General features: G+C 43.1%; 1 protein-coding gene across 1 annotated transcript in view; it reads left to right on the forward strand.

The window, feature by feature from the left end:
* LOC120061859 (protein diaphanous homolog 2-like) overlaps window positions 1–23,686 on the forward strand; it is a 467,422-nt gene that overhangs the window by 375,588 nt on the left and 68,148 nt on the right. The window contains exons 22-23 of the mRNA XM_039011641.1: window positions 94–195; window positions 3,577–3,816. Coding sequence (XP_038867569.1) covers window positions 94–195; window positions 3,577–3,816 — 342 coding nt within the window. The remainder of the gene's footprint in view (window positions 1–93; window positions 196–3,576; window positions 3,817–23,686) is intronic.

Below are 23,686 nucleotides of genomic sequence, written 5' to 3' on the forward strand. Positions count from 1 at the left end.
GTATTGCTACCACTGCATCATCAAAGGAATTATCTAAGAGAGTTTCAGATATAGCCAGTATATACATGTGTGTGTATCTGTGTGTGTTTGCAGAACCTGATAAAGAACCTTCCGGAGCAGAAGGAGCTGAGCGCACTGGCGGAACTTAAGAGCGAGTATGAGGAACTGTGCGAGCCAGAGCAGTTTGGCATTGTGGTGAGTAGGCTTACGTATTACACCATAGCACCTAGCTAAAGCCCCTCGGGGAGATGATGCTGCCTCACACACACCGACACTGACACATACACACACAAACACACACAAACCCCTTTTTGAGAAAAAACATTTTGGGATATAAAAAAATACAGCCATACAGCCTTGAGGCTTTCTTCAGGCTCAGACCTATTCAATATTTAAAGAGACACTGTAATGTAAAATTAAAAGAGTGGAAATATAAAGATTTTTTATGACAGGTCAAATATGGCAGTCTGCTCTTTGACTGAGAGAAGCTGTGAGTTTGATCAATAATAAAGTGTGAAATATAGTAGCTGTTAAAATGACACTGTCATTCCAGGTGTCAACAAATTCCATATGTTGTCTGAAACTTTCAATATTTCCCAGTGATATAATCATAGCCTCAGGCTTTGGGTTCTCTGTAATAAAGTTAGTGCACTCTACTTCGTTGTGAATTCAGGACATCTCAATGATACATCGCAAGCCACTATAGGTAATTTAGTACGGTTGCCACAAGTGCTAGATGCAGTTGATTTTGAGGTTACACTTTAGCTTAGTTTTTTTTTTACACTTTCTACAGAGTCATATAGAAGTGAGTCTATAAAGTTAACATTGACATTTTTATACCACATTGTGGTATATCCAGAGCTCATTATCAAAGTAGATAACAGAGAACGTTGTATGTTTAGCTATATCTTTATATACAGTGGGGCAAAAAAGTATTTAGTCAGCCACCAATTGTGCAAGTTCTCCCACTTAAAAAGATGAGAGAGGCCTAAAAAATCCAGAAAATCACATTGTAGGATTTTTTATGAATTTATTTGCAAATTATGGTGGAAAATAAGTATTTGGTCAATAACAAAAGTTTATCTCAATACTTTGTTATATACCCGTTGTTGGCAATGACAGAGGTCAAACGTTTTCTGTAAGTCTTCACAAGGTTTTCACACACTGTTGCTGGTATTTTGGCCCATTCCTCCATGCAGATCTCCTCTAGAGCAGTGATGTTTTGGGGCTGTTGCTGGGCAACACAGACTTTCAACTCCCTCCAAAGATTTTCTATGGGGTTGAGATCTGGAGACTGGCTAGGCCACTCCAGGACCTTGAAATGCTTCTTACAAAGCCACTCCTTCGTTGCCCAAGCGGTGTGTTTGGGATCATTGTCATGCTGAAAGACCCAGCCACGTTTCATCTTCAATGTCCTTGCTGATGGAAGGAGGTTTTCACTCAAAATCTCACGATACATGGCCCCATTCATTCTTTCCTTTACACGGATCAGTCGTCCTGGTCCCTTTGCAGAAAAACAGCCTCAAAGCATGATGTTTCCACCCCCATGCTTCACAGTAGGTATGGTGTTTTTTGGATGCAACTCAGCATTCTTTGTCCTCCAAACACGACGAGTTGAGTTTTTACCAAAAAGTTCTATTTTGGTTTCATCTGACCATATGACATTCTCCCAATCTTCTTCTGGATCATCCAAATGCTCTCTAGCAAACTTCAGACGGGCCTGGACATATACTGGCTTAAGCAGGGGGACACGTCTGGCACTGCAGGATTTGAGTCCCTGGCGGCGTAGTGTGTTACTGATGGTAGGCTTTGTTACTTTGGTCCCAACTCTCTGCAGGTCATTCACTGGGTCCCCCCGTGTGGTTCTGGGATTTTTGCTCACCGGGTTTGGAGTGTGACTGTTTGAGGTTGTGGACAGGTGTCTTTTATACTGATAACAAGTTCAAACAGGTGCCATTAATACAGGTAACGAGTGGAGGACAGAGGAGCCTCTTAAAGAAGAAGTTACAGGTCTGTGAGAGCCAGAAATCTTGCTTGTTTGTAGGTGACCAAATACTTATTTTCCACCATAATTTGCAAATAAATTCATTAAAAATCCTACAATGTGATTTTCTGGATTTTTTTTTCTCATTTTGTCTGTCATAGTTGAAGTGTACCTATGATGAATATTACAGGCCTCTCTCATCTTTTTAAGTGGGAGAACTTGCACAATTGTAGGTGACCAAATACTTTTTTGCCCCACTGTAGGTAACTGCCAACATAGTGGAAACACTTGAGTAAATGAGGGATACAATTTATGATAGCCATTGCTTCCACACAGGTGTGGTTCCTGAGTTAATTAAGCAATTAACATCCCATCATGCTTAGGGTCATGAATAAAAATTCTGGACATGCCATTATTTTGTCCATTATTTTTACTACCATGGCTGTGCCCTTTTAAGACACTTTATGTTGGTGTTTCCTTTATTTTAGCAGTTACCTGTATCTTCAGGTTCTCTATACTCTTCTAGGTCATTGATGTGAAAGAGAGTGTTCTCAGTCAACCTAATGTGTTAAGAATAATATGATAACGTTGCATTGTGGTAAAGGTACACATGCAACTCAATTTGCACTCATTCAGTACAATTGACTTTTTAGGGTGGTGTGTCTCTTCTCTACCTGTGACTCTTTGAGGATGTAATGACGCAAGGTGTGACAATTCCCCTGTGTGATCTAGCATAGAGCTGCCGTGGTAATATACCGCTCCCGCTGGTGAAGCTACCTCATCAACACCGCCACGACACACAGGAGCTCATGAGGGAAATAAGTCACTTTCAGCCTCCACTCCTGCAAGAGCTGTCACCCATCTTTTATTGTGATTTCCCTCTTATACCGAGAAATCAAATCAAGGGTGGGGGAAGTGGAGAGGGGGGGGGGCATAATGGCTTTCGTTTGATCGACATCAGGACCGTGTCTGCCTCGTAGCGTCAGATTATACGGCAATCTGAGGCATGTTGGCGGAGGATGCGAGGCAATCTCTCAACCTGCTGCCTCGACTCCTCCACTTGCTATATTTCTAATTTTCAGACAGTTTGTCCTTATTTTTTTTAAAGCACATTTCAAGCCCTACAGGCACGGAATTCAAAATATTGATTGGAGTTATATTATTTACCCGCAAATCTGTTTCATGACAGATCATGACAGATTTTTCCCGAATGCAGCTATCTGGTCTTGCTTGGGCCGAGATATTGTTCAGTGGCCCATCACTAGTTATTACTGTTATCAGGTGTGATTCATGCCATAGTTGATGAAGGGACTTCTGTCTAGTCTAGAAAGCCATACAATATACATTTCAATTAGTGAATCTTGACAAAAAGCTGAACGCGTTGTACTTACCTGGAGACAATGTAATATTTCACACTAAGTATATGTTCTATACATTTGCTGTAGAGCTCCACATGGTCACGTTGGCCACACTTTAAACGGCGTATAACTTATAGAGACTTAATCAGGACAGCGTAGAGCTTTTATAAACCATACGGAGGCTTCCTAAACTTTAAACTGTTCCTAACAAAATATTGTTATGTTTTCCTCTAGATGAGCTCCGTAAAGCTGCTGCGTTCGCGCCTCAACGGCATCCTCTTCAAGCTGACCTTCGAGGAGCAGGTGAACAACATCCGACCGGACATCATGAATGTGACGTTCGCCTGTGAGGAGGTGAAAAAGAGTGACAGCTTCAGCAATCTGCTGGAGATGGTGCTGCTGGTGGGCAACTACATGAACGCCGGCTCCCGGAACGCCCAGACCTTCGGATTCAACATCAGCTTCCTCTGCAAGGTTGGTACTGCAAGGACTGCATGAGATTGACCTCGCCCCTTTCAGGCTTACTTTTGTCTCTCTCTCTCTCTCACTCTTGCTCACTTCAACTGTCCCCAGTTTAATTATATAGTAGAGATCATACCAGCATCAGACACGTGCATGTCAGTGGGGTTGGTGCCATAGCAGGGGTTTGTTTTGTTTTGTTTTATTTGAGTGGAGTAATGGGAGAAACTATTTACAGAAAGCATTTGGTTGCACCCTGAGATCCATTGACTCTTGGCAACTGTCTTGGGGTTGATGTGCTATCAGTGTCCCGTCCCCAGACCCCACTCCAACGTCCGAGGCATCGACCTCCACCACGAACTGCCGGGACCAGATGGATTAGGATGGGGGCTGTAGATGAACCGGCGGTAGAAATTGGTGAACCCAAGGAAGCATTGCAGCTGCACTCTGGATGTAGGTTGCTCCAAATCCACCACCGCGCTCACCTTTCCAGGATCCATCTGTATGTTGCCTGCAGCTATGATGTATCCAAGTAAGGAGATGGTGGAGCGATGGAATCCTCTTCTATTTTTTTGATGAACAGCTGGCTCTCCAGAGGACGCTGGAGGACTTGTTGGACATGGATGACATGTTCTTGAGCTGAGCAGGAAAAAATGAGGATGTCATCAAGGTAGACGAACACGAACCGATTCAGAATGTCACGGAGAACGTTGTTAACCAGGGCCTGGAAAACAGCAGTGCTGGTCAGTCCGAATGGCATCACCCGTTATTTGTAGTGCCTGCTAAAGGCGGTCTTCCACTCATCCCCTTTCCGTACCAGATGGTAAGTGTTCCGGAGGTCCAATTTGGAGAAGATGCTGGAGAGGCTCGAAAGCCGAGGCGATGAGTGGAAGCGGATAACGTTTTTTAACCGTGATGTCATTCAGGCCCCGGTAGTCAACACACGGGCGCAGGGTTTTGTGCTTCTTCTCCACAAGAAGAACCCTGTGCCGGCGGGGGAGGCAGTAGGATGGATACCCCCTGGAGCCAGGGAGTCCTCAATGCACAGTCCCAGACTGGACACACCTACTCATTCAATGGTTTTTCTTTATTTTTACTATTTTCACCATTGTAGAATAATAGTGAAGACATCATAACTATGAAATGACACATATGGAATCATGTAGTAACCAAAAAGGTGTTAAACAAATCAAAATATATTTTATATTTGAGATTCTTCAAAGTAGCCACCCTTTGCCTTGATGACAGCTTTGCACACTCTTGGTACTGTACGTCTCCATCGCCTTGGTCTCCGGACCCGACAGGGAATAAAGCCTTCCCCCGATGCGGTGTAGTGCCTGGGAGAAGGTCGATGGCACAGTCATATGGCCGATGTGGAGGAAGCGAGGTGGCACGGGCTTGCTGAAAACCTCCCGGAGGTACTGGAATACCGCGGGAACGGTGGAGATGTCTGGGGCTTTTTCTCAAGCCTGCAGGAAGATGTCCCGTGGCAGGCTCCAATCCCTTGATCGAACCCACAGTCCAGTCAACAAGGGGATTGTGTCTCTGGAGCCATGAAAACCCCTACGCAACGGGTATCTGAGAGGATTCGATAAGTGGAAACTGGATCGATTCGCTGTGGTTGCGTGACACTCGCAGGTTGATAGGGACCGTGTTTTGGGTTACTCTGCCAATTGAACGCCCATCCAGCGCTCTGACATCCATGGGAATGGAGAGGGGTCGAGTGGGGATTCCCAGCTCAGACACCAGGGTAGCGTCCATAAAACTCTTGTCGGCCCTGGAGTCAATGAGTACCCGGAGAGATTCGGACCGGACACCTAACAACAGGATGGTGTGGAGAGGGGTACGAGTAGGGGAGACTCGACATTCTCCGTAATGCCCACCTGCATACTCATACCTCCTGATGAGCCAGATATTTTTACAGGAGAGTTAGAAATGTAATGACCTGTAGTCCCACAATACAGACAACTCTTGGTTTTCAGTCTATGTAACCATTCGGCAGGAGACAATCTAGCTTTGCCAAGTTGCATTGGCTTCGGAGAAAGTGAGTCGGCAGACCTCTGTGATTCCCGGGGGAATTCGGGTAACCTCGGGTTCTCTCGGCAATGTAGACAATTCCTCGGAGGCTAGGTGGGATCCGTGGACGAGCGAGGGGGGGCTGGGAACAGACCTCTCCCTCCTACGTTCCCGTAGACACCCATCGATCCGGATGGTCAAGGCAATGAGAAAGTTGAGATTGATGGGCAGCACCCAGGCTGCGATCTCATCTTTCACCTTCTCCGATGACCCATGAAGGAATGTGTCAAATAGGGCTTCCGGGTTCCAGGCACTCTCTGTGGATACGTACGGAAATCGACTCCATTGTCTTCCACACTACGGGAGTCTTGGCGTAGCCGGACTAGCTTCCGAGCAGCCTCTCTCTTGGACAACAGAGAATCAAACACTTTCTTCATCTCCATCATGAACTCCTTTAGACTGAAACACACGGTGGCGTGTTGCTCCCACAACGTTGTAGTCCATGTGAGAGCCCTCCCGGACATCAGTGTTATTAGGTACACTACCTTCGAGTGGTCAGAGGGAGAAACAGAGGGCTGTTGCTCAAAGATGAGGGAGCACTGGGAGAGAAACACCCAACAGGTCCCTGAATCTCCAGTGAAGCTTTCCAGTGGAGGTAAGCAGGGTTCTCGGGAAGCTGGGGTGGGCTGGGCGGACGCGCTGCTGACGGTGGGGTTAATGAGGGGCATGGAGGTTACAGTAGTGGCTGGTTGTCTATAAGACAATCCACGGACTTGCTATAGCAGAGTATGGGAAGCACGTTTGTGCTGTGTCAGTAAGGTATAGAACGGCAGACAGGCTCAGGGTCAGGGCAGGCAGAATGGTCAAAACCGGGAGGACTAGAAAACAGCAACTATAGAAAACTCGAAAATGGGAAAAAACGCTGGTAAGACTTGACGGGACAAGACGAACTGGCAACAGACAAACAGAAAATGCAGGTATAAGTACACAGGAGATAATGGGGACAAATGGGAGACACCTGGTGGTGGTGGAGAAAAGCACAAGACAAGTGAAACAGATCAGGGTGTGGCACTTACTCCGATTAAGATAAGCATAGTAAGGTGTTTAAATGAATAATGCCATACTCTGCCGTTTGCCATAATCAGTTTAATATCTAATTATTACTGTGCATGTAGACATACTAATTCACAGGGTAATTCAAGCGTAGCCAATATGCATTGATAATGTATTGGACCTATAGCTTACTGCACAAACCTCATTGCTACAGAACTGTTTTTAATTGGTTAATGTTGCATAAGCTTACATTTTACATTTTTTATCTCAACGGACGATCTCGACTTGCATTTTGACTCAGAGGTGATCTTGGTGACCACTGGTCTAGGGTTTAGACAGAATGTTGTGACAAACAAAAAACATCAAATCAGTGGCAGTCCCTTGGATAAAAACAGCTCATCGTTGAGAGGTCGAATGAGAATTGTGAAAGCTAATAGGCGGGTCACAAAACAGTCCAATAACGGCGCAGTACAACAGTGGCATGCAGAACGTCATCTCGGGAACGCACAACCACTAGGTCATTGTCACGGATGGTCTATTGCAGTAGACGACCACACCAGGTTCCACTCCTATCAGCTAAAAATAAGAAGAAGCGACTCCAGTGGACAATTGTGGAGTGAAAAAACATTGATTGGTACAACGAATCCAGGTTACGGTTGCTTCATGCCGGTTGCAAAGACAGGATTTGGCGTAAGCAGCATGAGTCCATGGCCCCATCGTGCCTGATGTCAACGATACAGGCTGGTGGCGGTGATGTAAAAGTGTGGGGAATGTTTTCCTTGTGCACGTTAGGTCCATTGATACCAATTGAGCTACGCTTTCATGCACTGAATAATTCAGTCTGTTATGGAAGCAAAGGGGGGTACAACCCGCTACTAGATGGGTGTATGTAATAAAGTTGCCACTGAGTGTGTGTGTGTGTGTGTGTGTGTGTGTGTGTGTGTGTGTGTGTGTGTGTGTGTGTGTGTGTGTGTGTGTGTGTGTGTGTGTGTGTGTGTGTGTGTGTGTGTGTGTGTGTAATCCCCCCGCCCCCCCAAAAAATGTCAAATGAAAGAAGTCCAGAATATGTATAACTATACATGTATATATATTTGAAGTCGGACGTTTACATACATTATATCACAAAAGTGAGTACACCCCTCACATTTTTGTAAATATTTGAGTATATATTTTCATGTGACAACACTGAAGAAATGACACTTTGCTACAATGTAAAGTAGTGATGTGTACAGCTTGTATAACAGTGTACATTTGCTGTCCCCTCAAAATAACTCAACACACAGCCATTAATGTCTAAACCGCTGGCAACAAAAGTGAGTACACCCCTAAGTGAAAATGTCCAAATTGGGCCCAAAGTGTCAATATTTTGTGGCCACCATCATTTTCCAGCACTGCCTTAACCCTCTTGGGCATGGAGTTCACCAGAGCTTCACAGGTTGCCACTGGAGTCCTCTTCCACTCCTCCATGACGACGTCACGGAGCAGGTGGATGTTAGAGACCTTGCACTCCTCCACCTTCCGTTTGAGGATGCCCCACAGATGCTCAATAGGGTTTAGGTCTGGTGTTTGTATTTGCGTACTATTGCTTTTGAACCTTTATTTAACTAGGCAAGTCAGTTAAGAACAAATTCTTATTTACAATGACGGCCTAGGAACAGTCTGCCTTGTTCAGAGGCAGAACAACATATTTTTTTACCTTGTCAGCTCAGGGATTCGATCTAGCAACCTTTCTGTTACTGGCCCAACGCTCTAACCACTAGGCTACCGGCTTATTTAAACACATTTTTTTGGGGGGGGATTATGTGCCTGTTGTTGTGTATTGCTAGTTAATACTAATGCACTGTTGGAGCTAGAAACACAAACATTTTACTGCACCAGCGATAACATCTGCTAATATTTGTACGCAACCAATACGCTTTGATTTGATTTGATTTGTCTAGGGGCAACTTCACCCTACACCAGTTGATGTGTTTCGTGGTGTGTCTTTGCAAGACAGAAGTTACTCTAATTGCCCCTAAGTAGAGAAACACAATTTGACACACTATGAAGTGATCCCTTCTATTTTCCCCTTCTATTTTTTTTATCAGATGTGGTATTTCATCAATGTTTGTTTTAATTAATGACATCCAGTATAGACACGCATCATAATCATATAACCAAGTTAAATGTAATGTATTATAAACTATTTGTTTCTGAAATAAATTGTATATTAACCTTAATTCAATTTTAAATGGTCCATATCCATAATGACAAAACACATTTCATAACAATTTTAGTCAGTCACATTCTTCTGACAAAACGTAATACTATCTATAATTTGATTTATTTTTGGAGGGACAGTAAGATTCTTCTAAATCACCCCCAAAATAAAATGTAATATAAATTATAGCATGTAGTAATAATACATCTAGCGGATTCATTAACCCATAAAGAGTGGCGTGATTCAATACATATGACTGTTAGCGTTGAAAACCCATTATATGTCTTAATTGACATATTATTTCCTACATAGTGCACTACTTTTGATCAAAGCCTTATGGGCCCTGGTCAAACACAGTGCACAAAATAGGTAATATGGTGCCAATTGGTACGCAGCTCCAACTTCACTTTGGTCTCCCTGCAGCCCGGGGCTGAATCAGAGTGATGTGTCTGGTGTGTGGAGATTGGCCTAGCCCCAGGAGGCTGATTGGCATATTATTGATGGCCAGGGAGGAAAATGTCCACATTCTCAACTAGGGTCAATCAACTAAATGGCCTCCCAGCTATCTAATGGGCTCATCAGGGAGGTTGTTCAGGTGTAGTGCAAGAGCTGACCCTGTCACCTCCCCAGACCATCCTTTCTGTCCCTGCCAAGGCCGAGGGACACAGACACTGAGTCCCCCAGGGGCCTATGCTGGAGCCAATGCAGCAACCTCGATATTGGCTTCGGTTTTTACAAGGGGCAGTGATGAAAGTTGGTTATATGAGTCAGCTGAGTATAGGGTGTGGCGGTGAGGAGAAGGTTAATGCAAGGTATTATTGTGCCCTGAATGCACTTTTTCTTCCTCACAACATTCACTATTTGCTTGATGAATGGAGGGATTGTGTGTATTCCTCTCATCTGTCAGATAGCAGGGTATCAGTTACACGCAACAGGGATTTCATCATCAGAAGATGGAGGATCCACCTCGTCTTCAAGAGGAAGTCGTGAGACAACGGACACACTCATTTTGTTTTGTTATTGAAACAAGTTAACGGTGAAGTTAGGAACAGCTGGTGTAATTACTCATAATCATTGAACAGTGTTTCTGTTTTATCCCTGACTTACTGAGGTAAAAGAAAACTCTCCAGGCATATAATTACTTTAAATGGTTGACCACAGCTTAAGTTAAACAGAACAGGCTATCACTTTGAGAAGTCATTTGAATGTTTGACTTTAAGCTGAAAGGCCACGTCCCCAGCCCTACAACTTGTGAAACATCTGGAAGCTTTCTAAGGTAATACCATGAGTAACATGAATGGCCACGGCTATTATCATAACCGCCGTTCACGCCGAGATGATAGCACAGTTCTCTGTGTTGTCATAGAAGTCATATCAATGGAGAGGAACTTTCATCAGGTGTGTTTGATCGGCGGAGGAATGTAAAAGCAGAGTTCTATCTTCAGTCCCTTGAAGTGAAGGGTTGGCATTTTTATCTATGGAAATGATGTCGCTTCCGGACCCTGGTCATCTTCTTGCTTGGGACACTAAGGGCATCCAGGCTGTTTAAAGCTTCAGTTAACTTTAATCTTATTGAGAAAAAGAATGAGAATAATAAAATAGAGGGGAAAAAAGCATCAAACTTTAGACTGAACAGCTTTGGATTCTTGGCTCCTCGGCTTCTTGTCATCGACTTCTCACAAAAAAGTAAGTTCTGTGGAAGAGATTTGACATCTTTCAGGAAAGGTAGACTCGGAGGAATGCACACACAGATTACAGCAACTTCAAATAAAGTGAAACCGCGTGAGGAGAAGCTTTACCGCTCGGTCGGAGCAGCTTTCAAAGCCGTACGCTAGAAAAGGGCTTTAAATTAGACATTAAGTTCATTAAAGCCGGGTTCTTCTCTCACCCTTTGGGGACCAATTATATACATCATTCATCTTAATATATGGGCTGCAGACTGTGTGGAGAGGAGTTAGTGGGAGGCTGCTCTCTGAACAACCACGGCTGTTGTATCACTATGGTTTAATTATGAGGAGATTCCTCTGTATTTTATCATCAAGGGTTTATTAAGGGCACTGAATGGAAATAAAAATGCTGATTTTGTTTTCATTGTAGAAAAGTGTCGATTCAAAAACACATATTTTGCCTGCTGTTGCTTACCAGTACAATGACAACAATCATATATTGAGATCCAACTAGTACTTCCTTCCTGTGATGTTTCATACATTCTCATCTCAGAATTGTTAAGGATTGAAGAATGATATTCATTCATTACAATATGCCCTCCCTCCTTGTACCAGATTCAGTTACTTTTAGAAACCTGAAGAAAAAAAGTTATTCCTCTTACACTGCTCAAAAAAATAAAGGGAACACTTAAACAACACAATGTAACTCCAAGTCAATCACACTTCTGTGAAATCAAACTGTCCACTTAGGAAGCAACACTGATTGACAATAAATTTCACATGCTGTTGTGCAAATGGAATAGACAACAGATGGAAATTATAGGCAATTAGCAAGACACCCCCAATAAAGGAGTGGTTCTGCAGGTGGTGACCACAGACCACTTCTCAGTTCCTATGCTTCCTGGCTGATGTTTTGGTCACTTTTGAATGCTGGCGGTGCTTTCACTCTAGTGGTAGCATGAGACGGAGTCTACAACCCACACAAGTGGCTCAGGTAGTGCAGCTCATCCAGGATGGCACATCAATGCGAGCTGTGGCAAGAAGGTTTGCTGTGTCTGTCAGCGTAGTGTCCAGAGCATGGAGGCGCTACCAGGAGACAGGCCAGTACATCAGGAGATGTGGAGGAGGCCGTAGGAGGGCAACAACCCAGCAGCAGGACCGCTACCTCCGCCTTTGTGCAAGGAGGAGCACTGCCAGAGCCCTGCAAAATGACCTCCAGCAGGCCACAAATGTGCATGTGTCTCCTCAAACGGTCAGAAACAGACTCCATGAGGGTGGTATGAGGGCCCGACGTCCACAGGTGGGGGTTGTGCTTACAGCCCAACACCGTGCAGGAAGTTTGGCATTTGCCAGAGAACACCAATATTGGCAAATTTGCCACTGGAGCCCTGTGCTCTTCACAGATGAAAGCAGGTTCACACTGAGCACATGTGACAGACGTGACAGTCTGGAGACGCCGTGGAGAACGTTCTGCTGCCTGCAACATCCTCCAGCATGACCGGTTTGGCAGTGGGTCAGTCATGGTGCGGGGTGGCATTTCTTTGGGGGGCCGCACAGCCCTACATGGGCTCGCCAGAGGTAGCCTGACTGCCATTAGGTACCGAGATGAGATCCTCAGACCCCTTGTGAGACCATATGCTGGTGCGGTTGGCCCTGGGTTCCTCCTAATGCAAGACAATGCTAGACCTCATGTGGCTGGAGTGTGTCAGCAGTTCCTGCAAGAGGGAGGCATTGATGCTATGGACTGGCCCGCCCGTTCCCCAGACCTGAATCCAATTGAGCACATCTGGGACATGTCTCGCTCCATGCACCAACGCCACATTGCACCACAGACTGTCCAGGAGTTGGCGGATGCTTTAGTCCAGGTCTGGGAGGAGATCCCTAAGGAGACCATCCGCCACCTCATCAAGAGCATGCCCATGCGTTGTAGGGAGGTCATACAGGCACGTGGAGGCCACACACACTACTGAGCCTCATTTTGACTTGTTTTAAGGACATTACATCAAAGTTGGATCAGCCTGTAGTGTGGTTTTCCACTTTAATTTTGAGTGTGACTCCAAATCCAGACCTCTATGGGTTGATAAATTTGATTTCCATTGATAATTTTTGTGTGATTTTGTTGTCAGCACATTCAACTATGTAAAGAAAAAAGTATTTAATAAGAATATTTAATTCATTCAGATCTAGGATGTGTTATTTTAGTGTTCCCTTTATTTTTTTGAGCAGTGTATTTTACCTATCATTGTCTTCCTTTTACAATTCACATACTTTGACAGAACACTGACAGATTATGTCCCTATAATTTATAACAATAGTTTTGATTGACAGATGTTTCTCACAACATAAGCTATTTTAAACATCATTCCAATTTAGTTTTTGGAGAAAATATATTGTTCATTTAAAATATATTGTTCTTGGACAACATCCACTGTTCAATATCCACTATCCCATCTCCCCCTCTCCACCTCTAAAAACCTGGCCATAGCCAGGGGTGTAGCCTGCGGGCTCAGTGACTATCTCTTGTCACTCTCCCCCAAAAAACCCAGCTTAGGCAGTGTGTTGATGTCTGAGATTACCACCACGTCTGTCGCTGGAGTCCACGCTCCAAAAATTAACAAAGGCCACTCAGCCCCACTGCCATGATTCCCCGAGCCTTCACCCAATCGCCGCCACTGACACACACACACACTTGCATACATGAGAACGTACGAGCACTTACACACTCACACACACCTTAGCTGCTCAAATTGAAATTCACAGATTACATGTGAGCGAAGATCTGTACAGTAATCATTTATTGAAGAGAGCCAGGTTGTAGAACTCAATCCTTCTGTTGGTGTGAGGGATCTATATTCCCATTGCCACTTTTTGTATTTTATTACTTAATTGTTCCTTTATTTATATATTTCCCTTTAACATCTCGACAGATTGTCATTATCATACAGGTAGCCAATGTCTTGGCTCACGACTTGGAATGCTAAGTGTGATAGAATGAGTACATGGGAGTATACTAACTAGTTAGGGACTTGGTGTAATGCTGACTCAAAGCGATATCCCGTATCCCATGTTAAACAAACTCCCCTCACATAGAATGTGGGTAATAATGAATAATGAAGACTGAAATTTGGCTCATCTGGTTTGGTATGGTGCAATTCACGAAAAACAGTACATTGTCATGAATCGGAAGGAATTGAACTAATTGTGATGCTGCTGCCTCTTCTATTCCTAATTGCAGGACTAATTTCACCATGGTGTCTAGTCTACTAGTCTACTGAAAATTACTCTCCCGATCCTGCGTAGCTGGAAGTAGTTGGAAGTTTAAAAAAAAAAATTCAAACTGTGGCTTCATTAGGTCTTCATGTTGCCAGCAGACATTTCATGGTCATCTAAGCCATGTCTCTAGACTTTACTCTGTTGTAACATAGTGGCTTGTGAAAGTATTCACCCCCCTTGGCATTTTTCTTATTTTGTTGCCTTACAACCTGGATTTTAAAATAATTTTTTTTGTGGGTTTGTATCATTTGATTTACACAACATGCCTACCACTTTGAAGATGCAAAATATTTTGTATTGTGAAACCAACAAGAAATATGACAAAACTGAAAACTTGAGCGTGCATAACTGTTCACCCCCCCACCCCAAAGTCAATACTTTGTAGAGCCACCGTCTGCAGCAATTACAGCTGCAAGTCTCTTTGGGTATGTCTCTGTAAGCTTGGCACATCTAGCCACTGGGATTTGTGTCCATTCTTCAAGGCAAAACTGCTCCAGGGTTACGCTGGTCTACAGCAATCTTTAAGTCATACCACAGATTCTCAATTGGATTGAGGTCTGGGCTTTGTCTAGGCCATTCCAAGATATTTAAATGTTTCCTCTTAAACCATTCGAGTGTTGATTTAGCAGTATGCTTAGGATTGCATTGTCCTGCTGGAAGGTGAACCTCCATCCCAGTCTCAAATCTCTGGAAGACTGAAACAGGTTTCCCTCAAGAATGTTCTTCTTTTTAGCGCCACCCATCATTCCTTCCATTCTGACCAGTGCTTTCCTTGATGGCCAAAAAGCTCAATTTTATGTCATCTGACCAGAGTACCTTCTTCCATATGTTTGGGGAGTCTCCAACATGCTATTTGGCGAACACCAAACGTGTTTGCTTATTTTTTTCTTTAAGAAATTGCTTTTTTTCTGGCCACTCTTCAGTCAAGCCCAGCTCTGTGGATTGTATGGCTTAAAGTGGTCCTATGGACAGATACTCCAATCTCCGCTGTGGAGATTTGCAGCTCCTTCAGGGTTATCTTTGGTCTCTTTGTTGCCTCTCTGATTAATGCCCTCCTTGCCTGGTCTGTGAGTTTTCGTGGGCGGCACTCTCTTGGCAGGTTTGTTGTGGTGCCATATTATTTAAATGTTTTATTAATGGTTTAATGGTGCTCCATGGGATTTTCAAAGTTTCTAATATTTTTTTATAACCCAATCCTGATATGTACTTCTCCACAACTTTGTCCCTGACCTGTTTGGAGAGCTGGTCTTCTTGGTGCCGCTTGCTTGGTGGTGCCCCTTGCTTAGTGGTGTTACAGACTCTGTGGCCTTTCAGAACAGGTGTATATATACTGTGATCATTTGACAGATCATGTGACACTTAGAAGGTAATTGGTTGCACCGGATCTTATTTAGGGGCTTCATAGCAAAGGGGGTGAATACATATGCAAGCACCATTTAAAATATATTATATTTATTATATTATTATTATTTATTATATTATTATATTTATATTATATTTTTTTTTCACTTCATCAATTTGGACTATTTTGTGTATGTCCATTACATGAAATCCAAATAGAAATCCTTATAAATTACAGGTTGTAATGCAACAAAATAGGAAAAAAGCTAAGGGGGATGATTACTTTTGCAGGGCACTGTATCATTTCACCACACGGTGTGAAGTTATTTTCTCAATGTCTCATTTAAAAGTAACTGCTCCGTGTATCCCTGCATGAACCCCCTGAAGCTTGCAGAGTGGAACAGGGGTTTGGGTTGTCGGAAGCGTGTGTGTGTGTGTGTGTGAGAGTGCGAGCATGTGTTTTAGTTTGTGTGTGCGGTAGTTATTCCTGAAAAGGTGCCTTGACACGCAATGGAACCTCATAACATCAGGAAAATTAGATCAGTCAATTGTAGAATATGATTACTCACAGAGCTTACATAGCTGCTGAAAAGAATGCCTCAGTAATTTGAACCAGATCTATATGATTATCTGGAGGGTGGAACCATGAGGTATGGTGGTCGAATTGGAAAGAGAGTATGTCCTAGACCCTGACCCCTTTCTAAAATGTGGATATACCCAATGTATTATAGTGAGTATTTGAGAGATTTGTTTAGATACTGATTCAGAAAATAAATTCAGATAGAGTAATTATCTCAAATTGCTGTGTTGTACCATCACAATGAAATAAGCAATGATTCATCTATAAGACACTGTTATACATGACACAACCTATAAAACTTACCCAAATCAAAAATGGTGGATTGATGGCAACCTTGTAGAGAAACTGAAGGAGAGATGCTGCTTATAAACATGACAAGGTGACCGGGGACAATATTATGGTTAAACAGTACAAATAAGACCTATGCAGATCACATATCACTAAAAGAAAGCCAGCCACGTTGTGGACACAAACATCGTCCTACCGGACGAGCTACCGGACGAGCTAAACATATTTTTCTCACGCTTCGAGCACAATGACGAATCTGATCGGCCGAGTAGAGCCCCTGAGGACAACAAGGACTACGTACTTACCGTCTCCACAGAGGACGTTTGTAAGTCCTTCAAATGTGTTAACCCTCACAGGCTGCTGGCCCAGATGGCATCCCTAGCCACACCATGCGCAGACCAGCTGGCTGTTGTGTTTTCGGGCTAACACCACCTGCTTCAAAGATGTTCACTATCATCCCTGTGCCCAATAAAGGGAAAGTGACCGAACTCAATGACTACAGACATGTAGCACTCACTTCCATCAACATGAAGTGCTTCGAGAGGCTAGTCAAAGACCACATCACCTCCTCCCTCCCCGACGCATTGCACTGCACACTGCCCTCACCCACCTGGACAAAAGGAATGCATATGTGAGGATGCTGTTCATTGACTACAGCTCGGCCTTCAATACCATAGTGCCCGCTAAGCTCACCACAAAGCTCACGGCCCTGGGACGGAACTCCTTCCTATGCAACTGGATCCTGAACTTCCCGACGGGCTGCCTCCAGGTGATGAAGGTAGGCAACGATACCTCCTCAATACTAATTCTCAACATGGGGGCCCCACAAGGGTGCATCCCCAGTCCCCCCCTGTACTCCATGTTTACCCTCACACAGTTCCAACTCCATCATAAAGTTCGCTGACGGCACAATAGTAGTAGACCTGAACATCAACAACGACGAGACTGCCTACAGGTAGGAGGTAGGCACTCTGACGACGTGGTGCCAGGTAAATAACCTCTCCCTCAACATCAGCAAAACAAATTAGCTGATTGTGGACTTCAGGAGGAACCAGGCTGGGCGCGCCCCCATCCTCATCAACGGGGTCGTCGTGGAGACTGTAAAAAACTTCAAGTTCCTCTTCGTACACATCTCAGAGGAGCTGAAATGGTCAAACCACACAGACACTTTGGTGAAGAAGGCACGATAGTGACTCAGAGCTACAAAATGGTGTATCATATACTGCACTTTTGAGGAACAATGGGAAAGTAATTTTGCTTTGAAAGTTAATAAACTTGTAAAATCACTTTTGAGAAAAGGGCCTTTGAATGTTTCGATATCTACTAGCTCTTTGTCTGCAACCATTCAGCGTTGTTCACACCCTCTTAAGCCAGCCCACCCATCTCTTTAATGATTCACATTTGAGGTCATGTGCTAAACAGTGTAGTAAAGATTAAGACTAAAAGTGGTAGTAGACTAATAAGGAAATGTATTATTTGATAGCATTGCCTTTACATTGTTTAACTTGGGTCAAACGTTTCAGGTAGCCTTCCACAAGCTTCCCACAATAAGTTGGGTGAATTTTTGCCCATTCCTCCTGACAGAGTCAGGTTTGTAGGCCTCCTCGCCCACACATTTTCTATGGGATTGAGGTCAGGGCTTTGTGATGGCCACTCCAATACCTTGACTTTGTTGTCCTTAAGCCATTTTGTCACAACTTTGGATGTATGCTTGGGGTCATTGTCCATTTGGAAGACCCATTTGCGAACAAGCTTTAACTTCCTGACTGATGTCTTGAGATGTTGCTTCAATATATCCACATAATTGTCCTCCTCATGATGCCATCTATTTTGTTAATTGCACCAGTCAAAGTGTGAAGTGCAGCAAAGGACCACCACAATATTATGCTGCCATCCCCGTGTTTCACGGTTGGGATGGTGTTCTTCGGCTTGCAAGCATCCCCCTTTTTCCTCCAAACATAATGATGGTCATTATGGCCAAACAGTTCTATTTTTGTTTCATCAGACCAGAGGACATTTCTGCAAAAGGTATGATCTTTGCAAATCTTACGATCTCTGCAGTCCGTGGTCTGGCTTTTTTATGGTGGTTTTGGAGCAGTGGCTTCTTCCTTCCTGAGCCGCCTTTCAGGTTATGTCGATATAGGACTCGTTTTACTGTGGATATAGATCATTTTGTGTCTGTTTCCTCCAGCATCTTCACAAGATCTTTTGCTGTTGTTCTGGTATTGATTTGCACTTTTCACACCAAATTTTGTTCATCTCTAGGAGAGAGAACGTGCCTCCTTCCTGGGCGGTATGACGGCTGCTTGGTCCCATGGTGTTTATACTTGCATACTATTGTTTGTACAGATGCACATGGTACTTTCAGACATTTGGAAATTGCTCGCAAGGATGAACCAGACTTGTGGAGGTCTGGTCAAATATTTTTCTGAAGTCTTAGGCTGATTTATTTTGATTTTCCCATGATGTCAAGCAAAGGGGCACTGAGTTTGAAGGTAGGCCTTGAAATACATCCACAGGTACACCTCCAATTCGCTTAAATGATGTCAATTAGCCTATCAGAAGCTTCTAAAGCCATGACATCATTTTCTGGAATTTTCCAAGCTTTTTAAAGGCGCAATCAACTTAGTGTATGTACACTTCTGACCCGCTGAAATTGTGATACAGTGAATTATAAGTGAAATAATCTGTATGTTAACAATTGTTGGAAAAATTACTTGTGTCATGGACAAAGTAGATGTCCTAACAGACTTGCCAAAACTATAGTTGTTAACAAGAAATGTGTGGAGTGGTTGAAAAACGAGTTTTAATGACTCCAACCTGTGTATGTAAACATCTGACTTCAAATGTATGTGGTGGACACTTGATACGGTCACATGATATTGTTGTGGTATGTCACAAAATATTTTTACGAGCACACAATTTTCATTTTCTATATCAATATTTGTGTTGCTAAGTGGATGGGTCTCTACTTAAGGTATAAATGGTACAGGCAAATGGTTACTTGCATAGTAGCAATATCAGAAATAGTTAGTGTCAATATAAATAAAATAATACTCTAACAATATCTATAACAATAGTGATAGACGGGGTGTTTACATGCATACAATCAGGGGTAAAGTGGCTGAGCAGCAGGATAAAAAAATAAAAAGTTGCAGCAACATATGTGTGTTAGGAGAGAGTCATTGTAATAGAGGCACTGCAGATAGTGCTGATGACTGGTCCGTCCAAACCACACATGAACAATGGAAACTATATTCGGAGAGCTTGGTTCTGTCCTGCCCTTGACTTTGGTTCAGGGCATGTGATGGTCATTGCCCCTTCATCACAATACTCCCTGATCTTCTCAAAAATATATGTTTGTCCAGCTGTGTTCAGTCCAGGTGGTGCTTGTACAGGCAGACCATCTATGGGAGGAAGGATGTCAGCGTTGCGAAGGATTGTCATAGCTAGCTAAAGTTAACCAAATAAATTCAATGATGGCTAGTTAGCTAGCTAACATTAGGCTATAACTAGCAATGCAAAATGGCATTCTGGGAAAATATCACTAACATTACACACACAGTTTGTACACTTAAATTAATCTACAATGTCTTCTTCAATTAAAATATTTTTACCTAAATCAGTCTGATTCATTTTAAGGGCAGCAATGTTATTGAGAGTAGGAGCAACATATTTGCAGTTCTCCATAGCTAACATTATATCTTTATAATTGTTAATTGTTATTGTTCTCTCTTTTTTTGTTTCACAGATCTCAAGAATTTCACTGTACCCTATAATTACATCTGCAACCCTGTACATGTGATTATTAAACCCTCTAATCTAATATCACCCTCATAGGAAGCAAACTGGTATATTGATTTACATTATATTTTTGTTGTTGTACATATGTGTCACATTGTTTAATCTTTTTTTAAATTTTATTTAACTTTTATTTAACCAGGTAGGCCAGTTGAGAACACATTCTCATTTACAACTGCGACCTGGCCAAGAGAAAGCAAAGCAGTGCGACAAAAACAACAACATAGAGTTACACATGGGATAAACAAACATACAGTGAACAACACAATAGAAAAATATATGTACGGCGTGTACAAATGTAGAAGAGTAGGGAGGTAAGGCAATAAATAGGCCATAGAGGTGAAATAATTATAATTTAGCATTAACACTGGAGTGAGAGATGTGCAGATGATAATGTGCAAGTAGAGATACTGGGGTGCAAAGGACCAAAAAGATAAATAACAATATGGGGATTAGGTAGTTGGATGGGCCATTTACAGATTGGCTGTGTACAGGTACAGTGATCGGTAAGCTGCTCTGACAGCTGATGCTTAAAGTTAGAGAGGGAGATATAAGTCTCCAGCTTCAGTGAGTTTAGCAATTAATTCCAGTCATTGGCAGCAGAGAACTGGAAGGAAAGGCGGCCAAAGTAGGTGTTGGCTTTGGGGATAACCAGTGAAGTATACCTGCTGGTGCGCGTGCTACGGTTGGGTGTTGCTATGGTGACCAGTGAGCTGAGATAAGGCGGGGCTTTACCTAGCAAAGACTTATGGATGACCAGGAGCCAGTGGGTTTAGCGACAACTATTTAGTGAGGGCCAGCCAACGAGAGCATACAGGTCGCAGTAGTGGGTAGTATATGGGGCTCTGGTGACAAAACGGATGGCATTGTAATAGACTTCATCCAGTTTGCTGAGTAGAGTGTTGGAGGCTATTTCGTAAATGACATCACTAAAGTCAAGGATCGGTAGGATTGTCAGTTTTACGAGGGTATGTTTGGTCGCATGAATGAATGAGGCTTTGTTGCGAAATAGGAAGCCAATTCTAGATTTAATTTTGGATTGGAGATGCTTAATGTGAGTCTGGAAGGAGAGTTTACAGTTTAACCAGACACCTAGGTATTTGTAGTTGTCCACATATTCTAAGTCAGAACCATCCAGAGTAGTGATGCTAGTCGGGCGGGCGGGTGGGTGCGGGCAGCAATCGGTTGAAGAGCATGCATTTAGTTTTACGAGCATTTAAAAGCAGTTGGAGGCCACGGAATAGTGTTGTATGGCATTGAAGCTCGTTTGGAGGTTTGTTAACACAGTGTCCAAAGAAGTATACAAAATGGTGTTGTCTGCGTAGAGGTGGATCAGAGAATCACCAGCAGCAAGAGCACCATCATTGATATATACAGAGAAGAGAGTCGGCCCGAGAATTGAACCCTGTGGCACCCCCATAGAGACTGCCAGAGGTCCAGACAACAGGCCCTCCGATTTGACACACTGAACTCTATCTGAGAAGTAGTTGGTGAACCAGGCGAGGCAGTCATTTGAGAAACCAAGCTTATTGAGTTTGCCGATAAGAATGTGGTGATTGACAGAATCGAAAGCCTTGGCCAGGTCGATGAAGACGACTGCACAGTACTGTCTTTTATCGATAGTGGTTATGATATCATTTAGGACCTTGAGCGTGGCTGAGGTGTACCCATGACCAGCTCGGAAACCAGATTGCATAGTGGAGAAGGTATGGTGGGATACGAAATGGTCAGTGATCTGTTTGTTAACTCGGCTTTCGAAGATTTTAGAATGACAGGGCATGATGGATATAGGTCTGTAACAGTTTGGGTCTAGAGTGTCTCCCCCTTTGAAGAGGGGGATGACTGCGGCAGCTTTCCAATATTTAGGGATCTCAGACAATACAAAAGAAAGGTTGAACAGGCTAGTAATAGTAGTTGCAATAATTTTGGCGGACAAATTTGATAAATGAGAGGGTCCAGATTGTCTAGCCCAGCTGATTTGTAGGGATCCAGATTTTGCAGCTCTTTCAGAACATCAGCTGTCTGGATTTGGGTGAAGGAGATGGGGGGGGCTTGGGCAAGTTGCTGCAGGGGGTGCAGCGCTGTTGGCCGCGGTAGGGGTAGCCAGGTGGAAAGCATGGCCAGCCGTAGAAAAATGCTTATTGAAATGATCGATTATCGTAGATTTATCGGTGGTGACAGTGTTTCCTAGCCTCAGTGCAGTGGGCAGCTGGGAGGAGGTGCTCTTATTCTCCATGGACTTTACAGTGTCCCAAAACATTTTGGAATTAGTGCTATAGGATGTACATTTCTGTTTGAAAAGCTAGCCTTAGCTTTCCTAACTGACTGTGTATATTGGTTCCTGACTCCCCTGGAAAGTTGCATATCACGGGGGCTATTCGATGCTAATGCAGAACGCCACAGGATGTTTTTGTACTGGTCAAGGGCAGTCATGAGGAACTTATTCATTAGAATAACTTATTAATTTTATTGTCTACTGCAGATGAATTGAGAAAGTTATGTCACTGTTCCTCACCTCCCTATGCTAATCAGCTTGCAATTAGGGCTCGTGGTGTACTGTATTTTATGATATGCCTGTGTTCTATAGCAGTATTTGAATTTTTGGTTTGTTAAATGGAATGTGCCGTGTGTAGCTTCCATTTTCATAGTTTACTTCGCTACTTGAGTCATCTCTCTCTCTTTCTCTCTTTCTCCCTCTCCCTCCCTCCCGCCATGCCGCTTTCAACAAAGACCTGGCCCCACCCCAGTCATTCAAGGAGTACATGTGTTGTTCCTTGACGACGAGACACATGTTTTCAGTCTGCATGGTCAATGTAGCACGTGCAACAATGTTGATGACAACAATGCTGTTTTCACTTTGGTTCTGTAAATGTAAATCCACTGGCGTTGTATAATCACACTATAAGTTTGTGTTTCTTACATCTACGAACAGCTAGTTTGTATTTTATTAGCAAGTTGTGCCAAAATCTTTTTAGCCACTAATGCTAATTGCTAGTCAGAGCAAATGTAATTAGCTATACAGCCTGGTAATACCAGTGATGGTGTAGACCAAATCAGTTTGTGGTTTGTGCAACATTATCTTCTAAATCAAAGAGGAATGTGTGAAGGATGAATATGTTAGCTACACGAAGTAGCTAAGAGAAAACATTCAGTGTAGCCGAAGAGTATAGGTCCCCTAGGAAACACGTGTAGGTCCCCTAGGTTCCTACCCTGTCACAATAACTCCTCCCTGACATGTTCATTCGTTGTCATGTCATACAATACTGTATTCAAAGTGCCCACTGTTATATGTTAACTATAGAATGTGTATACTCATTCTATTTCCATGATTCCAACAGTTCACCCAAGTGTTTTGCTCTAAATCACAAGTCAAATTGCAATTGAGACATTTGGTTAAAAATAAGGCCTAGATTGTTTGCCCATATCATGCAGCCCTACGTGGCAGTGTGGGAATGATATCAAATGAGTGCAGTGGGATTGAACAGTATAAAACTATCAGAATGCAGAAAGACCCATTGAAATCACTTAGGATATATGTGTTGCCTCCCTAGGTTCACTCACTACTCATAAAGACAACTTTTATTATAAAAAAACATAAAATACTGTCAAATACCATCATACTGTCAATTATAAAAATTTTGTAAATACCTTGATATGATATTTTGG

The sequence above is a fragment of the Salvelinus namaycush genome, chromosome 17 (assembly GCF_016432855.1).
Source record: "Salvelinus namaycush isolate Seneca chromosome 17, SaNama_1.0, whole genome shotgun sequence".
Taxonomy (NCBI): domain Eukaryota; kingdom Metazoa; phylum Chordata; class Actinopteri; order Salmoniformes; family Salmonidae; genus Salvelinus; species Salvelinus namaycush.